Source organism: Pagrus major, chromosome 13, assembly GCF_040436345.1.
Source record: "Pagrus major chromosome 13, Pma_NU_1.0".
NCBI lineage: Eukaryota > Metazoa > Chordata > Actinopteri > Spariformes > Sparidae > Pagrus > Pagrus major.
The window spans coordinates 10,696,528-10,718,083 of NC_133227.1; the positions used below are offsets into that span (position 1 = coordinate 10,696,528).

The window sequence follows — 21,556 nt, forward strand, 5'->3', positions numbered from 1 at the left end:
ATACCACAAACCATAACTTTCTTGTAGGCAATCGCTTTTATTTATTCATTTAAGGAGAAATTTCCACTGAAAGGTAGACATTTCTAGGGTATACATGTGCATGGAGTTAGTTTCTTCCCCTACATAAGTTGCCAGTGTTTCCTTCTCGTAACTCCTCATATAAGAATCCAAAGTGCAGAACAACTGAAATTACACAGGCAAAAAGGTGGATTGTAGAAACTTGTGTGCTTTAACAGACAAGGTATCGTTCTTTTGCATTTCTCCTGAATCCTTACATTGGGTTGAAAACTGGATAGATTCAAAGACATGTAACTGAATGTCTTTGTGAAGACATATGAAGAGTATAGGTGGCAGGATGGACAAACTGTTGATGGTTAGTTACAGTGAGTACGACAAAGTATTGTCTATGGTTAGTGAGTATGAGATCAGAACTATGATCAAAAGTTAAAATATTTATAAAAAAACAAAAAAAAACAAAAAAAGGTAATTCTTATAAACAGCAATTACTCTTTCCATTTAATTTCAAAAAGATATGTCATATGACCTACAAAAACAAAACAGAAAAAAAAAGAACATGTGCAATCAATGGCATACTCTTCCCTCTGAAGTGATGGTCGTGCAGATGACCACATAGCACAGCAGCAACTCCCTCCTTTCTTATTTGTTCCTACTGTAGTTTGGAGTCAGCTCATTGAGGACTGGGCTCAACAATTCACAAATACCAGGTCGCTGCATTCAGTAGTATTTTTCGTAGTGGTTTACAAAGTCCACGCCCTTCATTTCCTCGCACAGCCTCCTTAAGGCTCCAGCCCTCTTTCACCACGTCCCTGTAGATCCAACACAGCTGTAGTTGATTTGTTTTACCCCCTCCCCCCTCCCCCCTTGCCCAGCAGAGGTCGCTAAGGAGTCACCAAGGCTGCTGTCTGTCTGCTCCTCCTGCAGCTTCCTGTTTCACTGCTATGACACCTGCTCTACTGGCCTCATCTGCACATCTCCAATCTGATGAAACAAATAAAATGATTAATATGGAAACCAAACAGCATTCCACGCTGATACACTTTTAAAAAAGCTGGAGAGAAAAAGAGGGAAGTACCTGGACATGAGGAGGGGCACTGAGGACAAATGTGACTGCACTGGCTATGTCTTCTGCTTTCAAACACTGAAAAGTGGAGAAAAGAAGTATTATTTATGCAACCAATTTGTGAAACACATCTGTTGACTCTCAGTCAAAAAGTGCGCTCTTACTTTCATACTCTCATACACTGCAGCTGCTTTCTCTGGATCACTGTTGTGGTGCCTGAAGGCAAACTCAGTCTCCACTATTCCAGGAGATATACACTGCAGGGGAGGAAAATATATAAGAAGTACTACAAAACAAGCTTTCCCATGTATGAAGTCATATCATTTGGACAATCACAAGGAAAGCCACAGTCCAGCAGCACTAAACTATTCACTCAAATCATCCACAGGCTTGTATAGGCAACCAAGAGATGGGGAAGGTTTCATTTTTCACATCATGTTATGATATGCTCACACATAAAAAACAGTATTTTGCCAGTGATCGATACATAAATTGCTAGAAACTGTTGCATAGAACCCCTAACCACATACCACATTCAGGCAATTAACCAAAAACCCATTAAAAAAAACCAAAATGTTGACTTCAAGACAAGGGAACCAGAAGTGCACAAACGTTTACTTATATCTGTTTTTTATATTCCTGCAGCCCTCTATAGCGCACACTGTCACTGATGGTGACAGCTAACTTACTGTGGCTCTGATGTGGGTGTTTGCTTCTCGAAGCTCCTGCCGTATCCCCTCAGTCAAAGCAGTCACAGCATATTTAGTGGCACAGTAGAAATGCTCATCAGCACTTGGCACCACTCGGTGCCCACCCATACTGTTAGAGGTAGAAACAAGTAAATTGCTTTACATACCCAGACTAGTTCCCAAAAATTTTAATTTGTCATTAATCAAATAATAGAATCAATTAATAGATCTACATAATTAAACAACAGGATTTTAATAAGTCTAATATTTCTATATCAATGGCAATGAAATAAATCAAAATTTAGATATAAATTCAATAACATATTCACATTGTTCCAGCTCTAACATGGGCCAGGTGGAGCTCACAACTGGCTTTACTTAAAGCATTCCTGATTAAAACCACCTCAACGAACTGGCTGAGGTATTTTTTGACTAATCAATACATTTGTTCTTAGCTTCGACCTTACCTGTTAATATTGATGATGTGGCCATCGTCCACATTCCTCTCCTTCATTGATTTGTACGCCTCCCGGGTGCAGATAGACAAGGCTAAGACATTTACCTGCAAGGGAGGAGAAGACGGCAACTTAGACCATTTAAATATCAGCCAGTGGATGTTACTCAATCAGTCTATATAAATACACTATATTCAAAGGAGACAATAAGCCAAATTCATGCTATGTGAAAAAAACATCAGTAGGTGGATATCACTTGCAGAACTGTGGTTTATTGCGACGCGTGATGAGACTGTCAGTTCAGTTGACTGATGTTCACTGGGTCATTGTGTTCGACCATCTGAACCTGCTGTTCCTGTCCAGCTTGTGGCCCTATAAGCAGCTACCGTAGTGACATTGATAGACGGCAGGTTAAAGCCAACGTGGTGGTAAGATAGGGGGAAGTGACCAAACAAGGTCAGCGTACAGATTAAACACAGGCTAAAAATACACTGCTGTACACATTCACGTGGGCTGCCATGACAACAGATGGGCGAACGTTACGAATGCAGCAGGAGTCTGGGGACAGAGACGTTCGAGCAGGGGGTCTTCAGTGGTCAAGAGCTCAATGAATCAGAATGTCCCAAAGAAAAATAGTGCTGGCTTTCATTCGTGGGCCTCTGCTGTGCCAGGGCTGCTCCTCAGAGCCAATGAAGCAGCCTCCGTGAGGGGAGGGGGAGCAGTGTGTGTGTGTGTGTGTGTGTGTGTGTGTGTGTGTGTGTGTGTGTGTGTGTGTGTATGTGTATGTGTATGTATGTGTGTGTGTGAGAGACCCATGTATCCAAACATTTCTGCTTTAACTCTTAGGACTTCCACTCATACTGTTTAAACATTACAGTTCCTCCTTTTGCTTTCTTGTTTGAACTGAGCAACAGTAAAATCAAAACGACTTAAACTTAAGCGGACAATTCTAACTGTTCATATTCTAAATACAGAAAGCACTAAGTTTATCTCTAGCTGGCTCGAGCCTAAGTGTTTATATCTGTATCTGTGATGCACCCACATCGATCATGTTCCTCCAGCCCTCTGTCTTTCCGCTGAGCAAGGGCTCATTATGGGCCAGTCCAGCATTATTGATGCACACGTCCACGCCCTTGTGTAGCGTCTTGATGGCAGAAAACATGGACAGGATCTCCTCTTCGTTGGACAGGTCACACTTGTAAGGGATCAATGTGCCACTGTAGCCTGCACTCTGACACTCCGCTGCCAGTTTCTGAAAAACACAGTTTAGACACATTTTAGACAACATGCATCTTTGTCAGTGGTTAATAAACACACAGTTTTAATCACAATAAGTTGTCATTTAAGTGGCTATAAATTGATTATCCGGACTGAGACACTGTTAGGTAAGAGCTATAAATGATTAACCTGCAGCAGCACCATAATTAAGATGGCGCCCCATGTTAAACACCCTACCCACTCAGACACTGAGACAGCAGTAGGAACATGAAAACATAAAACCAACAGCACATCAGTTGGGGCCAGAGGTAACCTGACAGCACCAGTTGAGCCAAAACCACTCCAGTCTGTTTGCTGATAGTAAAAAGCATATTCATCAGTATCAATGCTGGAAGACTCACAGTATTTTTTCTACATGCAAATTCTTTAATATTTGTCCAATGCTTTTTCTTTGGCAACTTGAATCTTTCCATATTGTTCAGTGTAGAAACATCATTCAGACCTCAAATAATCAGATCAGTTGGGATTGGTATGCTATTTAGCCATTTCATTCATACTTGTCATACTTTCAGAAATAATCAATGGCCCTGGGAAATTTTCCTCGTTAAAAATAATGGCCAGATTGCTCAGAAATCCCATATTTTGACTCTTACTGAATCATTCTTTCAGCTAGAAACTAGTTTCAGTGACTTCATATCCCATTAAAACTTTTCAAAAAACATTCAACTTCACCTCTTATCTTACCCTCTTACCTTATCATCTTTAACCTCTTCACACACATTCATACAGTCACATAGAAACTCCATTCAAACTTTAAAATGTTTTAAACACTTGGGACTTTCTCACATTAACTAAACTTTTTGATCCATACTTCATACACAATTACAGTTTTATTTTTCATGCAATTGTCAGCACTTCTCAGAGCTCCGGAGTAATATTTTACACTGGTCGCAATGGTGCACCTAACTTTTTCATTTAGGTGTACCCAATAATACAATTAAATTCCGGCTGCACAATATGATAAAAACATGTATACTATTTACCCAATTTTCATTTTAACTGAAAAAACAATTAAAATCATGATGATGTGACATTTGCTGGGGTCTGTATCAAAGAGACATGTTTTCTTTAATCTGGAGAGCAAGATATGTTGACCAGGACATTTCTGCAGCACTACAGTACTATATTATTAAAGTTGCAGATAAATGCTAAATATCAGGTGGACTGGTGCGACCAATAAAAATGTGTGGCTGCACTTTACAGATGTTTGGGCCCATGTGCAACCAAAATGGTTGCACTGAGCTCTGCTTATATAGATTTTCACACTAGTTGTGTGTGGGGTGGATTGTTCAGAGCTACAGTGGGGGGACATAACAGTAGAGAAGCATGTTAAAAATCTTCCTAAAAATGTTCCTTAACTTGTGCACCCTTCAACAACTTCCACTCGAAACGAAATATAGGACATTTCGTGCCGGTCACAGAAAAGTAACAGAAACAAACAGACAGCTCCATGAGCCTCCAAGGGACAGGAGCATAAATCCACTGCCACACTGAACCTCATATTATCTGAGAGCAAAAATTTCAGGAGGGAAATTAAAACAGCAGCTTTCCTTATCCCCGACAGTTCTTACATTTTTGACACTACACACAAATTTCATAGTGTGCTCAGCAGGGTGTCCTATCTCTTAAGATATCTTCATTTAGGCAGTATGAGTTTCTTCTGTGAGGTATAAGCACGAGAATGAGAGGTGCAGCTCAGCTAAAATCTCTATGAATTAAACGCACTGAGCCAGGAGTGAAACAGCAGTTACCATCACCACAGCAAGCTTTGATTACAACTGGGGAAACACAGGCATTATAGATTTACTAATTAGTACAGTTTAACACACACGCACGCACACACGCACACACACACACACACACACAAGGCCAAAAACTCAATTTAAACTTTATAATGTTCTGAGCCTTCATACACTGAGATTTATGCAACTTTTCAGTCCAATGCATAGTGTTGAGACTTTCCCCCCATTTTCCAATTATTTATACTCCTTCAGCTGCTTCTTCATACAAATTAAAACCAGCTATTCAGTTTAGTGTCAGCTTTTCAACAGGCCTTAAAATATTCTGCATCTTTTATACATTATTGATATTATTCAACTTTTAAAGCCAGCAATGCACTTTAGCATCAGCTTTTGAGCATTAAACATTCTCCAGAAGTCACCTTCTCAAGTTGAAATTCCACTTCAAAATCAAAATCATGACCCTTGATGAGAGAGAGCAAGCTTTGCACTGACGGGATGCTGCTTCCTTCGGGATACAGCTGGGCTGAGCCTGCTGCAGGCTGAGCGGGCTATACTCCAACCAGGTCAGCTGGCTGTCCACCACTGTGGGCTCTGATGCAAACTGACACAGATCCTCCTGCAAGGCACAGCTGCACCAGTCACCTGATGTCTCGCTCTGGGTGCCAGTCAGACTGGAGGGGGCGTGGGTGGTAAGGGCGGGGCTGGTGGTAGACGGGGATGATGCACAGCACTGTGTAACACTCTGCTGGGATAAGCAGCCCAAAGTATCAAATGTTTTCCTAGTCAACCATGTACGAAAGGAAAAATTAACCTTCTAACCTTAAAAGTGATAATGAGTAAATTGGGTGTTGTATTTTCTCAGAGTTGTACAACAGCTACATTATGGTTATCTAACTACTTCAACTTGAACTATCAACTACTTAGACCGACCCTGACAGACTGACAGACAAGTTACTATTTATTGTAAATTTGCTCCAGGTCAGCATTACTCCAACTGGAAATTTTATTTGGTTGTTTGTGTACACATTTTTCTAGTCAAACACAATTATTATTTTTTTTGTAGTTGTGTTTAGCTGATTAGTTAAGCTTTCCACATACCCCCTGGAACCTGCATAAGTACCCTTTGGGGTACAAGTACTCTTGGTTAAGAAGAGCTGATCTAGACAATCAACGATAAATGTTGGTTTTGGCTTCAGTCGCACAAAAGCAAACTGCAAGGGTTTATTTCCAGATTTATTTACTGTGGTCCAACCATGTAATAAAAAATCCATAAAAGCACTGGCAGAGTTATCAACTTCTGCAAAATGTGTAGTAATAACAGACCAGAAGCAGCCATGTGACATGTTGTGGGTGTGCAACAAAAAATAATGCACACCAAGGGCTGTGATGAGGAGCTGATCAGTAGAAATAGACTTGAAAGCAGAAAAAGTAGAAAAAAAGTGTTGCACACTCTGGCTCCATAGACATGCTTCTTTTTAATCTGATGCCGTTTTGACGCTCAGGTACTCTAAAGATCAACAACCGTACAGAGACAAGGGCACGGATATGTTTTATAGGCCACACCCTAGAAAACACATCCTACATGTTCACCCCAAAAAGCATTGTGAGTAACGTGGTAAATCACAAATAGTAACAGATAACACTTGGCATGCAATTCCCATCAAAACTGATAATATCTACCTGGGCAAGAGTATGTGAGAGGGTTGGATTGGTTGTCTTGGCCTGGCACACAGATAATAGACCCAACAACTTTGTAACCATTTCTTCAAGGTCCACAACACAATAAAGATAATCAAACTTAGTTTTTTAAAAGAAATTCCTTCTGCACATGGATGTTGAGTAGTGAACCTTTGTTGATAGGCAGAGTAGAGCATGTTGAAAACATATTCAGAGCTCATAATGTGGAGCACTTTTGATGCAACTAATCTCAGAGCAGAGGCTGCATGATCTAAAGTTTCATAGGAAGCCGACAACCAGAAAATAAATGAAGAAAGCAGCAGCAAAAAGTTGGTAATCACCATATGTAGTAGTGTGGATCAATGTGACCATGTTGTGAGATTTTCTGTTCAATGCCTGACACCTGGACATAAGCACTACAGTATATCTGCTGATCCTTGCAGACACTGGATCCGCTCCTTAAGGAAAAAGGAAACTAAGTATACTTGTGAAGCCTGCTTTTTATAATCAGGATGAAATTGGATTGAGGGATCATTTTGTTTTTTTCTAACAAAACGTGTAATAGAGTGAATGCACCCTATCTCACACTTGGTGTGCAGATTTCCCTGCTCTTCCTCTAAGCTGTTTAACTGGGATTATCCAGAGAGAAGGCATTACCGAAATAAAGCTGTCAAAATGCTAAAACACTGAAAACCTGTCTGGTCTATAAAACTCTTGCCTGTGCTACAGACCACTGCCATTCATCCATTGCGTCAAATGTGAATTCAGACCACAGTTCTTTACATCACACTTGCCTGAATCCCTGGAGATACAGGGTCTCAGGCAGGAAGGAACCAGCAGACAGATTGGTGGAGAGGCCCTTATTTATATAGAAAGGAGGTTAACGCCTTTGTTAGAGGGGAGAATTAGTTGAGTTATTGAGGTTTAAGTGGGAGCAGCAGAGCAAAAAGGCTGTGATCATGGTCCAACTACAGGAAGTCACAGGCTGTGAATCTCGATGTGTGTGTTTGCGTGTGTGGGTGAGTCCTGGCACCAGCTGTACTGCCATGACCAGTACCAGCCCTCATATTGGCCACACCTACAGCAAAGGCAGCACAGCTCGCTGTCCCACAGATAAGCAACCAGGCCTACACAGACAATGATGCAGCAACATAGTTGGCAAATGCACTGTTCACATGATCCATTCATCACAATCCAAACTGAAACTGGGTATCTGCAGGTTTAAGCATGTTTGGCAATACACCTTCAAAGAGACAGATGGAAAATGAGTGTACGGAAACCACTGAATGTCTCTCCCTGACTCTCACACAGCAATGCTGCTAAATGAGCCTCGGGGAAAAACAACATAAAACTGAAGCTCAGTATGTTTGAGGGCAAGGTGTACTGAAGTTAATCAAATGCAGCTTCAGAATTCAGTGATCCTTCAGTGTTATATATGTTCTTGTACATGTAAAAGATCTTGAAAGTTAAAAAGGTCTGCACCAACAGAAGCTCCTCTCTCCCACAGAAAATACTGCTCCTGAAACACCTCGTCAGGAGTTCCGTCTTGAGTTCTGTGACTTTGTGACATCACACTACATCACCATGTCAGATATTTGCATAACTTATGCCTAGCGGCTAGTTTGGCATGTAAGAATTGATTTAGCACAGCTGCTCTGTTTTTGTTAGCGGTCAGACGTGTGTGAGCTGACCAATCAGAGCAGACTTGGTTTCAGGAGGGGGGACCTTAAAGAGACAGGAGCTAAAACAGAGCGTTTCAGATGGAGGGGAAATACAGTGCTGCAGAACTGGACAGATGGATCAGAAAACTGATGGGTTTCTTGTTTTTTTTGGCACTAAAGCATGTTGGTAACCTTAAATAAAATTAGGAACCTGTGCATAATATGTCTCCTTTAATGGACAGCTATATTATTTTCCTCCTCTCTTCTGAACAACGTGATGTTCTAATTCAGTTTCTGCACCATTTGTTTTACTTTGGACAATATTTACAAAATCAAAAATGTTTTACATGTACAAACCTATATTCATATCGTCTGTATTATCACTTCCTTTCATATGGGTTTGTTCTTGTGCAGTTATGGAAGAGTGCACACACATTCAGAGCTCTGTAACTCAAATAAAATCATTGTTTGCCATTACCCACACAGTCTTGATAAGAGCAACACTGAAAGATAAAAATTCTTAAAATTCAATAGACAAATAATGTCACAACAGGTCATAAAGCCTTTACATGTAATGTGTAGACAGAGGTTGTACATACACCCACGCAGCACTCTACGACACATATGTACATGACTACATAGCGCATTCATGGCCTGTAACCCCTGCAGGGGGCTGTTATATAAGGTCTACAATGGAGGGACATCATTGTCCCTCGCCATGTTCATCAATCATTCACCCGTTCACGTGGAACTGGTGTAAATGGACCAGCAAAAAGCAACTCGCTAGAGAACGGGAAAGGGATAAAAATAAAGATGCCAAAGTGCTAAAGGCAGACAAGCTTTAAGTGGTGAGCCAGATCAATAGGACAAGGTAGCAGCTATGAGGAGAAAGAGCTGAGAAATTAGATTTGTCTCAGGTCGCCCAGACAAAAGAAGGATTGTGTTATAGCCCACCGTGTCTCCTCTTATTCTATGAAAAGACTGGTAGGCGGCTAAAAAAAATCAAAAGATGTAACGCAGCTACCAACTCCTCCCCTCTTAATCCTCTCTGCCCCGTCTCTTAAATACCTGTGACACACAGAACAATTTTGCCTGTCATACTGCATTTTCATCCTCATTACTGAGGCTGTTGTCCAGTGATCACAAAAAGTGTGCAGAAGGAGGGAGGAGGAGAGGGAGGGAGGCTTGGCAGCCAGGAGGTGAACCAGAAGGAGAGTGAGAAAACAAAACCTGAAGCACACTGCATTAAAGCGGATCAAAATGCACTCAGATGTCAGCATGTTTTCCTCTATAGGAAGGCAGGAGATGGCAGCACAGGACAGGTCGGGCATGCACAGCTTCAGGGAAAATCCACCCAACAGATTAATCTAAATACTGTAAGACTAATTTAGTGCTATTATCCTCAAAAGTGTAATGACTGAATGTAAGCAACACTTCCCCATGAAGCCATGAACCAGAGAGCCAAAACTATGTTCAGAGATACCAGGAAGAAAAGAAGAAAATAACTGAAGTGCAATTCTTCTTTAATGTCTTTTCTGAAAACAAACTAACAGGAAGGTCTCAGAGGAACACATCCAGTTGAGACTGCTAAGCCCAATTATCCAACTAAACTATTTTTATTTCACAGAATAGTAGACTCTTTCAAGTTTAGCCTGAGCACAATCATACCGAGTGTGGGGTCAAAGGTGACAGTAGGCTGTATAACAGGATTGAAGCAGGGTAGAAGGGATGGTTGTTCGATTATCTCTTCTGCACACACTGAAAGACTGCCACCAAAAGGGCTAAAGGTTGAACAGGGTGGTTTTACAGCACTTCCTTCAGGATAGTATCATCAAGACAAGGAGATAACAAAAATAATAAGGTTTTTCTCGGGAGTTCCAATCAAGGAATAACCATAGGACACCTAGCAGCCCTTTGAATATTAGCCCAAGGAGTAAATAACTTTTAATCTAAACACTATGCCTATTGATGAGTAAATTAAAATACATTTTCTGGGATCACAAGTGTGTGACAGCTGGTGTTTGGTTTGAAAAAGGCTTTTATAACCCTGACAGACTAAAGACGGAGCAGGCAGCCAGGTGTTGTGTAACAAACTGGTGCAACCAGTGTGGTGGCATTTTATTTTCCCAAACAAAGTGATAAAAAAGGAAAAGGCAGCTGCAGATCTTTATTGTAAATAAGACAGACAAAAAAGTTTGAGGATGGTATTTCTGTCAGCAATGCTTCAATACTAGATTTATTACAGAGAGAGCAGCCTTTAGTCATGTATTCACATGGGCATCATATGATATAAAATGGCTCTCCAGTTCTCTTGTTTGTAGTTGAAACATGCTGAGGGGTGAAGCTTCTTTCTAGAAAAGTAGCATGCATCACGTGGCTCCTCCATCTCATGTGATGGGTTATTCCTGCACCTGATGCGGGCCATCGGTACACCAACTTCGCTCTCACCAGAGGCCTGAGGGCGACCCTAATGCTGAGCCACATCATTATGCATGCTAAGTTTATGATAACTGGAACTCAGAACAGACAACAGAAACAGACACAGAAGAGTCTCATGGAGACACTGTTGATCTGACGCGCCCAAAATGAAAACCTTTCAAACTGGGCCAAACTTAGCTCGGTCTATTCAGCATGTGAGCTTAGAGTAGCCATAAAATGTTTCCAATATCAAACAAACACCCAGCAGCAAATCCAATTTGGCCGCTGTCGAAGCGAAAACAATCCAATTTGCATTCTTTCCCCCTCCCCATTTTTGGAATTACTGAACTTGGTGAACTGGTTGTGTGTGATTGTGTTGTAGTTTCATAAAAACCCTTTCACCACAAAGTGCTTTCTTTCGCTCTCTGCTGCAAATGTACATTCAATTACAAGTGCTGGCATGCTCCCGCATTTGCACTTAGCGTTGAAATGATGTCTTCCTCTATTGCATATACAAATCACACACATAATCTCTCAGACTGTGCACACGATGAAGAGCTTTCCAGCAAGTCTTCGACAGGACAGGACAGGAAGCGCCCCACCTATCATAGCAAGAGGCCCAGGGAGGGAATGTCAATGCCAGTAAACCTTACACCTTGAAAGATGATAAGCACAGAGAGGACAGCACAGTGGTGGTGCAGGGAGCACGGCTCATAGGGGTCACTGAGCTGTCTAGACCAATCAGACTGTTAACTGTAAGAGACCCTGGTGATCGCATATTAAGTCATTAAAAACACTCCTGACATAAGAGCGTTAAATTATTTACATGGCATTAAGAAATGTAACTGAACTTTCATTAATATGCAGTAACACGAGTTGTATTACAGTATAGTAGTAAAACGTTAATCGAGTCTCCTCTAGTGAGATAGGGACAAAGTAGTGGGTACAGTATATCTCACAGATTTTAGTAGGGCCGTTCTTTATCCATCTCTCAGCCACACCATTAAAAGAACTGACAGGTGAGGTAAATAACACTGATCATCTGATTACAATGCAATGTTCTGCTGGGAGACCTTGGGTCCTGGCATTCATGTGGATGCTACTTGACAAACACCACTCACCCAAACACTGTTGCAGACCATTGACACCCAACTCATGGCAACGGCATTCACTGATGACAGTGCCCCCCCCCCAGCAGGACAATGCACCTGACACACCACAAAAACTTCTCAAATGAATGACCCGAGGAACGCAACAAAGAGCTCAAAGCTTCGACCTGGCCTCCAAATTTCCCGGATCCCAATCCGACATGCCGAAACAAGCCTGATCCATGGGAGCTGAGGGGGCCACTTTGGACCGGACCTGGCTTTGACCCGTCGAGGCATGAACACGGGACTTCTGGAGGTATCCTGTGGTGTCTGGGGCATTGGTGGTGAATCCTTTGAGTCCTGTGGGTTGCGAGGCGGGGCCTCCATGAATTGTACTTGTTCCGGCACACCCTGCGGATGCTTGATTGGATCTGGGGAATTTGGAGGCCACGTCAAAGCCTTGGGCTTTTTGTCATGTTCCTTAGGCCATCCCTGAGCAGTTTTTGCCATGTGGCAGGAAACATTGTTAGCTACAGCCATTGGGGATTGCTGTTGCCACGAAGGGGTGTACGTTGTCTACAACAGTGTTTCGGTGGGTGGTATAATTTAAGTGGCGTCCCCATGAATGCAAGGATCCAAGGATTCCCAGCAGGACATTGCATGGTAACAAGATGATCAGTGTTATTCACTCCACTGGTTTGTTCTTTTAATGTTGTGGCTGATCGGTGTACCATACTGGCTATTTCTACAAGGGTTGGGCCTTGCCACGTCAATAGCTGACAGTCATCCGTCAGTGAGCCCTCTACCATCGTAACACTGTGATACACCGATCAGCCACAAACCTTAAACCACTCACAGGTGAAGTGATTAGCATTGATTATCTTGTTACAATGCAATGTTCTCCTGGGAAACCTTGGGGCCTGACATTCATGTGAAGGCCACTTGACATGCACCACCCACCAAAATACCAATGTAATCTACATAAACAACCTCCTGGCAATGGCACTCCCCAATGGCAGAGGCCCCCCAGTAGGACAATGTGTCCTGCCACAACACAAAAACTGGTCAGGAATGACCCAAGGAACACAACAAAGAACCCAAGGCGTTTGTCAGATCCCCAAATTCCCCAGATCCCAATCTGACAACCATCTGTGGGATGTGTAGTAACAAGTCCGATCCATGGGGGCCCAATGCACAGGACTCCTAAAATCTCGTTATTGAAAATAGCAGTTAGTGGATGTAACTATTAGTACAGGTGTGGTGCCCTAATGGGCTTTGCTATTGATTAACCCCTATTGAGGGCTGCCTAAATTATAGGACCTTTCCAAGTATAGTAACTTTCTAGGGCCCCCCCAACAACAATATCATTGTTCATCGCAATGTTATACTGTTCCAATTTGGTAGACATATCCCAACCAAAATTTCCTTGTGCGCTATGTGCATCACTTATAACCTCAAAACAATCCGAACTGCTACTTCAAGAGGATTCATATATGAGAAAATGCTGTTATTAGCTGTGTTGGTGAGAATGTCTTTGGGGGCAGAACCCATGGAAACATGATGGATTATTAGTTAGGTATAAGACTTTGTCAGCTCATGGGTCGAGTGGAAAACGTACAGTCAGTGGAAAAGCTTTCTGCATGGGTAAGACAAAAGCCTGTGAGCCGAAGAAGCCGTGAGGTAACTCGATGAGCTCAGGAGAAAATTGACACGGGGAATCAAATAACAACTGTGCAGGTGAAGACAGCAGTGCTTTGATTAGTCTCATAGCCGATGACAAAGGATACAGCAAAAAGCACAATGCTAAAACAAATAATGATTGGACTATTCATAGATATTGTATTGAATGTGCAGAAGGTGAAATGAGTTTTGCAGTATTAAAGTGGGTTTGGGAAATGTTTCAACAACCATCTAACTTGACATTTTTGCCCATCAAACATATAACTTAAGGAAGAAGAGAAGAAAAAGATATTCAGAAGAATCAGGACACAGACTAAATGAAAGAAACACAAAGGGAGGCCGAGGGTGTGAGACAATGAGTAAAGCTGTCTGACCTGACCCACTTCAAATCCTTTCTGAAGTGATTCTATTCACTATGAAATAACAGGTCGGGCTGTCCAGACACAACCTACAGGAGGTGGTTGTGAGTACGCGACAGTTTCAGATTTGCAGACAGAGAAGACGTTGACTGACTTTTATAGTGCCACCTCAGCTTCTGAAGCATGACTGAGCGCCTTTTAGCTCCTTCAGAATGGGCACCAAATCGAAGTTGGTCAGCCAAGGTCTTAAATTAACCTGCTGGCTCACCTGCCAAGGGCTTTGAGTTTGAATTTAGAATGTGCTCACTCAAATAAAAGATGCTTAGGCTAATTTAAAAAGAGACTACGGCTTTGTGCAGAGCTGCATGAACAGGCAGCCACTCAGGAGCCTGTTTGATACAGCCCACTTGAGAAAAGCGTGTTGACAAAGTCTTAAGACAGACAAAGGCCAGAAACTGAATGTAACCAATGTACTCAAATGTCTACATCTCAAAAGACCATCAGCATTTACTGTATGATTAAAAACAAACAATCATCTGTCATTATGCTGCTGATTTGAGTTTTCTTATCCCAGACTGTTTTTCTCTACTGCCGAGCACAATAACAAAGACATAGATTATCTTCTTTGGACATTTTTAAATGCAGAATCTCTTCCCAATCTCTTGCAAACACAGGCTCTCTGTATGCCAACCCCAAATCTGTTTAGCACTAAAACCCTCAAATTATGTTTTCTAAAATTATCTGATCTAAAACTGCAGCAGCCAAAGCTTTGTGTTGTGACAGATGCCTCTTTTGTGCGCACCCTCAAAGCACCCAGCAAATGTCAGCTTCACCTTATCAAAGTTTTAATGGACTTAAAATACAAATAGATTTATTTATTGTCACGGAGCAGATGTACTTTCTGCATTTAGCCTTGGGGAAAACAAATGTGAATGCTCACAGCAAGGATAGAATTCTTCCCTGTAAAAAGCTAATTTGAATCTTTCAGAGACATGCCATATATAGATTTTAGACATAAAATTGTGTTGACCAGTTAAGGGACATAGCCTGAGATTGCGGCCCTTCCTTGTGGGTGAGGATTTTTTTGACACAAACTATAAAGAATTAGGTTTCAATGTTTCTTATCGGCCTGCATACAGTGGACACAAACTACACTTTCCAGGAATCATTAGATGCATAGGCGACCATTCAATTTGATTGATTATATGACAGACCCCAGTCCATTTCAACCTATTTCCCTTTCCTCCCCAGCACCCAACAGTACAGACACTAGTCTCCTCTACACTAATCCTGACCTTCAGATAATGCAAAAACATAATATGCATTTTATGGCTCTCTTATAAATTCAAAGGTGAAGGCATGCGCTTAATTACATCCATATTAGCAACAGGGTTCTGGGAGATTCAGATGGAAAAGGTTTTCTACATTACAACTCAAGTTAAAAAAATCAAGTTTAGCAAATAAAAAAAAAAATCAATTAATTCCATTTTATGTAAATGTAATGTAATATTAGGTCTTTTAAATGAGGAATTATTGTGTTGATCAGCAACTGGAGGTCACACTCCCATGACTGTGTTTTTACTACAGCATCACATTGTGGTAGGTAAACAGATATACCCCAACAGTGCTTTAGAGATCAAAAAAAAAAAAAAGACAAGACAAGAAAAGAAGAAAAAAGCCCCTATTCAGTCGTGAACTTGGTGTCCTCGTCTTCTTCTGAGTCAGATGTGAGCTCAGACTTAAAGGAACAGTTCACCCAAAAAATTAACCTCAGTTATTATCTACTCACCTCATGCCGATGAAAAGTCTGGTGACATTTTCGTAGTCCAAAAAACATTTCTGGAGCTTCACAGCAGAACAGCTTCTTTTTGGTTGTTTTTTTAACATTTAAAAACGAGTCCCCATCTACTTCAGTTGTTTAGGAGAATACTGCAATGCTGTTTTGCTGTGAAGCTCCAGATATGTTTTATGGACTACAAAACTTCCTCTGACTTTTCATCAGCATGAGGGTAAGTAGGTAATGACTGAATTTTCATTTTTGGGTGAATTTATTCTTTATAACGCTTCTAATAAGGCAGTAATCTCACAAACATGGGTATAGTTTTTATTTTTTTATTTCCTGAGATTCTTCCTTTGTTTGATAGTGACCTCGCCACTGAAAGCAGCATTTGGTTGTAATGAAAATGCTCGTACATATGGCTCTCCATGGCACGCTTTTGGACGGCCCTGTCCGTTGCACAGAAGCCACTTTTAAAACCTTTTGTCACCTCTAAGAATACATTATTTGCACAAGGAAGACATTTTTCTTCCAGCAAAATAAAAGCTTCTTCCACTGGTCTTGGAGGGTTTCACAAAAGTTAATGAGAAGCTGCGTTGCTGCTACTTGGATGCGGCCCCGTCTTCTCCATTCCTGCACAGAGCCCATGGTGACCACACGTCTCCTTTCAGCTCGCTGCTCCCCCACTGACTACTCTATAGTCTCACAGACAATAAAACAATACTGCAGCCACAACTCTCCACTCTGCTTTCTCCATGTCTTGTGTACACAGAAAAACAGACACCTATATCATTTTAATACATTTCTCCCTTTAATACATTCAACTGGTCGACTATGAGTGGGAATATTGCTGTTGGAAAATACTGACAATAAAAGCTTTATATTTCCAAGTAAAGAAATAAACACCAAAGGGAAGTCAAGAACAATTGCTTAGTGATGGACACTTGCATCCCCCACTAGCAGCATGCCAGGTCTGGCCCAACTACAGCAAGAACCCAGTTAACATAGCAGGGAGAGTACAATACTGGCTTTGTCCTTCAACTCACACAGACAGCTCTCTAAGGTCTTGTACAAGTGATGAAATCTGTCATAGATGGGAGAGATGGAAACCTGTCGCTCTAGACAACCTGATATGTATCTCTAGTTAGGACAAATATTTAGTTAGTTGAATAAAAGCTTTAGTTTCATGCATCATAATCCATAATGAAGAATAGTTAAGATTGCTCTGGCTGTGATGTAGCCAGCTCTTTAATGCTGACTGACATCTGTATTATGTAAAAGTACCATAAAGGTTCGAAATGTTGTGACCTTGTTTTAGTCTTGCACAAGTTGCAGACAGGGGCTGAAACAAGCTGGTGCAGTTAACTATTGACAGGAGGGGCCATGTGACCAGAGTATGAATGGAGGGAGGCTATCTATTGTGCAATTTACACTCACTGTATGCATGTTTAGGTATGGGTGTATGTGTGTAGCTAAGGTAGGGAAAATGCCCGCATGTCAAAAACAAGACCTGACTGAGATATGGAAGAATTTTCTTTGTTTAAATCACTAGAGAGAAAACTAAACTTTGACTGCTTGTAATTCATGCTGTCTTAACACCATCACCAGCTGAGTTCCTCAAATTGATGTTGCTCAAATACTCTTGCTAAGCTTAGCCAAAATATATTACAGCCAAGCACTAAACGGTGCAGCAGCAGAAACGGATGTAACAGACACCATACTGTCTGGTGCACTGTAAGGCCACTTGGTGAGAAAAGGTCAAATGGAGATGAGGAACTTACAAACCCTGTAGTTGCAACATCAGTCGACTAATCAATTTGTTGATCAAAAGTAAACTATTTTGATAATTTATTGTCCGTTTCAGTCATTGTTCAAGCAAGAATGTCAAACATCTGCTGGTTCCAGCTTCTTAAATGTAAGGATTTACTGCTTCCCTTTGGCATTTATGACAGTAAATGAAGAGTCTTTGGGTTTTGGATCTTAGTTGGACAGAAGAAGCAATTAAAAGACATAACTTTGGGCTGAAAATTGTAATGAGCATTTCTTTTTACAAATTGTTTTTAACACGAAATAAATAATCGATATATCATGTAAATAATTGGCAGATTAATCGATAATGAAAGTAATTAATTGCGGCCCCGTATAATTGTGTCTTTTATAAAGATCTTGATACTTGGGTACTGCTGGATATTAACTTTGATGTAACACGGTACTGTATGATGACCCTTTTTATCAAGTCTTCAGCAAACCACTCTCCCAATTTGGTGAAAGGATACATATTGATTTAATAAACTTCATACTTATTAGATTAGCTATAATGGACTGCGGTCTAAAAGCATGAGAATAAATCTATTAAAGCGGCTCTGTAGAACTTCTGTGCTGTGCTGGAAGCCATGTTAGTTTATGTCAGCGGACTCCATTTCTAAACTAACGTTAGCTACTGTTGCTCTCAGTTAGCAGGGCGGAGAGAGGCACTGAGACGAGGCACTGAGATCGTGTATAAAGTCACATCCTTTGGACTGGCGTGGAAAACACAACCCGAGTCCTTCACAAAGAAATCTACAGTCCAGCAACAGCAACAACTTAAACAAGTTACAATCCACTCACAAGTGATTAATACATGCACATTGCTATAAAATTGTAACATTGAGCCCCTTTAATGAATATTGGCCAATACATTAGTTAGCCAATACTGATAACATAAAATGTTACTGTGTTGCAGAGCTGAATGATTTTTTAAAAAAAAGGCCTTTTACGAAGTTATTCTCATTTTCTTTGAAAAACAAAGAAAAATGATTATTGTGTAGTTTTGTGAGGATCTGTATTGCTATATGTTTTGTTAAGCCTGTGGAATATAATTTGTAGGTCATGACATCTCTGCAGCACGACAACGTTTAATCTAAAATAGTATTTTGCGATTTGAAAATTGCAGTAGGTCATATTGTACTTTAGACAGAATTCTGATTAATTGTTCAGCCTTACTGTGTGAGTACACACGGGGACGTACTAAGGTGATATTCTGCAGTACAATACCTAAATATTCAGTGTTGTTGAGCACCACAGGCATTTTAAGCTACAGTCCTCTGCTTAAAGAAAAAAACATTACTGTCAAGAGGTGGCTGCATGTGGGTGTACTAGGCCTTCTGCAGAACAGTACTGGAAGCTAGGACAAGTGTGTGGTAAGGAGACGGAGTGAGGCTTAATTATTGGCTGACGAGATAAGCAAGGTGCAGTGCCTTATGGCTTATGGTTAGACAAGGGCTAGTGGGGAGGGGCCGCTGGCACCGGCCCTTGCCTCACAGTCAATACTCTGTGTGTCAGACAGTGTGTCACGCAAGTGGAGTTGCAACCACTGCACTTCACCTTGACAATTAATTAATTGTTTTAATTACAGCCATAAATTCACTGGTTTAATATGTGGAAGACAAATTCACATGCAGGTCGAGCATAATCACCACTGACACTAATTACTTTCATAGTCAGGATGAGAGCAGGACTTAAATAATGATTGGACTTGTCTTTTACTCTCATAGTGGGTGTGATTCAAGCGCTGTTACACAGCTAATTGAGCACTGACCTATAAAATATGATAAGTGTATTCGATCATGTTTGTCCCAAACCACAGCAGAAATTAATAATGCTGTATCAAGTATGGGAGGGAGAAATGACTTCAACTGTCGATAAGCATGTCTTTAAGTCGCTTATATAAAATACATTCATGGTTATATAAAAAGGTAAGAACGGAGGTCATTCTTTTCATCAGGATCTGTTTTTAGTAAACCTGTTTGAGAGACAGTAAAGAGCTTGAAACACACACGAGACAACACTTGATTCAAATCGTCCCACAAGACTGGAGATGCCCTAACACTCCTGAGAGACCCACGAGCATCCACATACACCTCTTTGCAAACTGTGGTAAGGTAACTTGACTCTACCTGAGCAGACCGTTCATTACTGTAACGCTGGCAGCAGATGAAGGATGACAGGGTGACCCACGAGTAATTGTCCCACACTATGGTCAGTTGTTAGCAGGGATATCCCTTGCTGAGGTGTCACTTGGCAGGGCATACTGAACCCCTGCCAGCTCTGACAATGCTGATCTACTGCTGCTGACCTCTGACCTCGGCAGAGAAGGTCAGCCAAAAGGAAGCGAATTTTCCAGCAAGGATTAATAATAGAGATTATTACAGATTAGGGGTGTGATGGCTGAGAGATGCTGGTTTAGGTGCATCATGTTTGCGTCATTTGGTGGGTGGTACCGTATGCCATCAAATACTTTGTCAGTGTGGAGTGTAAGACCAGGTGTTATAATATCCCTGTGTTATTCATATAGGGAACTGGTGGAAATAGCTAGTCTCAACCAACACATTTTATGAAGCCACTGTTCCTAGCTTGTAGTTTAATATTAGTAAATTGTGTTATCCTGATACTACTAAGATGAATGGGGTGCCTCTTCTTGAATTAAATTGGTTACCTAACGTAAAATCCTGTCTGACTTGGTCATTTCAACCAACAAAGCCGCGTTGCCTTCATTTAACAGTGTCCACACGGCGTTAACGTTGATGCTAACGGTTTCTAGCTGAAGTTGTAAAGCTAATGTTAGCTAGCAGTTAACGTTAGTTAGCTAGTTTGTTGTTGCTCTGACAGAGCTAGCCTCCGCTACGAGTCGGACTGACTTCTCCCACAGCTGTCATATTATAATAAATTAAACTGCCCACCTCTATTTTGTCGACATTCCTGGCACAGCCGACAACCCTCATGCCTTGCTGGACCAGTGCCCGGGCTACAGCCGCTCCAATCCCCACTGAGGCTCCGGTCACCAGGGCCACTCTGCCTTTCCACCGCTCCATCTCCCCCGTACTGTCTACACCGGTACTGTAAGCGAAACAACAGCTCCTGTGCGCTATCTCTGTCGGCTTAGTTCAAGCTGTCACACTCGCAGCTATCAGTATGATCCAAGATATATTCAAACTGAAGGATGCGGCAGCCTCCGGTTTCAATCTGTGCAGCATCCAGGACAGCGGCGGGCAGTGTGCCTAAGCCCGGATCCATGCGCTCCTCTGGATGAAATATGAAGAGCCCTGGCGTGTGTAAATGTTTGGTTCACATCACCTCCCACTTTCTTTTTGAGCCCCGGGGCCTGGAGCGCGCTCTGTTCGGTGATTTACCGCCGCCTACTGGAGACAATGAGAACCACAACATGATGCTTCACATGCTGCCTTCAAGTAATTCACGTAATAAAATGCTTTTCACGGAAAATTGTGGAAGCCCATAGGGAACTTCATTAAAATGATAATGTAAACTTGACAGTTAAAATGTTAACTAGTCCCCTGTGGGCTTCCATAGAAATGTTCGTCATGACAGGAGTAAATAAAATAGTTTTGATAACTGTCAAGTTCTCATAGAAATCAAGTCTTACTGAAATACCACAGTGCGACCTTAACAGTTAGTTTTACTGAGAACGTTTACATTTGAGCTCCAGAGATCCTGTGTGGAGATGGGAGAAATATCCAGGACAGCCATCATTGCAACACTCCACCAATCTGAGCTTTGTGGCAGAGTGGCCAGACAGAAGCCTCTACTCAGTGAAGGACACGTGAAAGCCTGCTTGGAGTTTGCAAAAAAGCACCTAAAGGACACTGAGACTGTGA

General features: G+C 41.5%; 1 protein-coding gene across 1 annotated transcript; it reads right to left on the reverse strand.

The window, feature by feature from the left end:
- Positions 1 to 17: 17 nt before the first annotated feature.
- Positions 18 to 20,967, reverse strand: dhrs11a (dehydrogenase/reductase 11a). Its single transcript, XM_073479358.1, has 7 exons — positions 20,624 to 20,967; positions 3,268 to 3,477; positions 2,238 to 2,332; positions 1,771 to 1,900; positions 1,246 to 1,338; positions 1,094 to 1,159; positions 18 to 999 (listed from the first exon to the last, which is right to left on the reverse strand). Exons 1-7 carry the CDS (start codon positions 20,753 to 20,755, stop codon positions 958 to 960), a joined length of 768 nt encoding a protein of 255 aa, XP_073335459.1. The 5' UTR covers positions 20,756 to 20,967; the 3' UTR covers positions 18 to 957.
- Between the last annotated feature and the right edge of the window lie 589 nt (positions 20,968 to 21,556).

Excerpts from the sequence above, each read along its gene's own strand:
- dhrs11a (XM_073479358.1), bottom strand. The coding sequence starts at position 20,755 with ATGGAGCGGTGGAAAGGCAGAGTGGCCCTGGTGACCGGAGCCTCAGTG. Across the intron at positions 2,333-3,267 it reads GCTGGAGGAACATGATCGAT|GTAAATGTCTTAGCCTTGTC; the intron begins GTGGGTGCATCA and ends CCTCCCTTGCAG. Across the intron at positions 1,000-1,093 it reads GTGCCCCTCCTCATGTCCAG|ATTGGAGATGTGCAGATGAG; the intron begins GTACTTCCCTCT and ends TTGTTTCATCAG.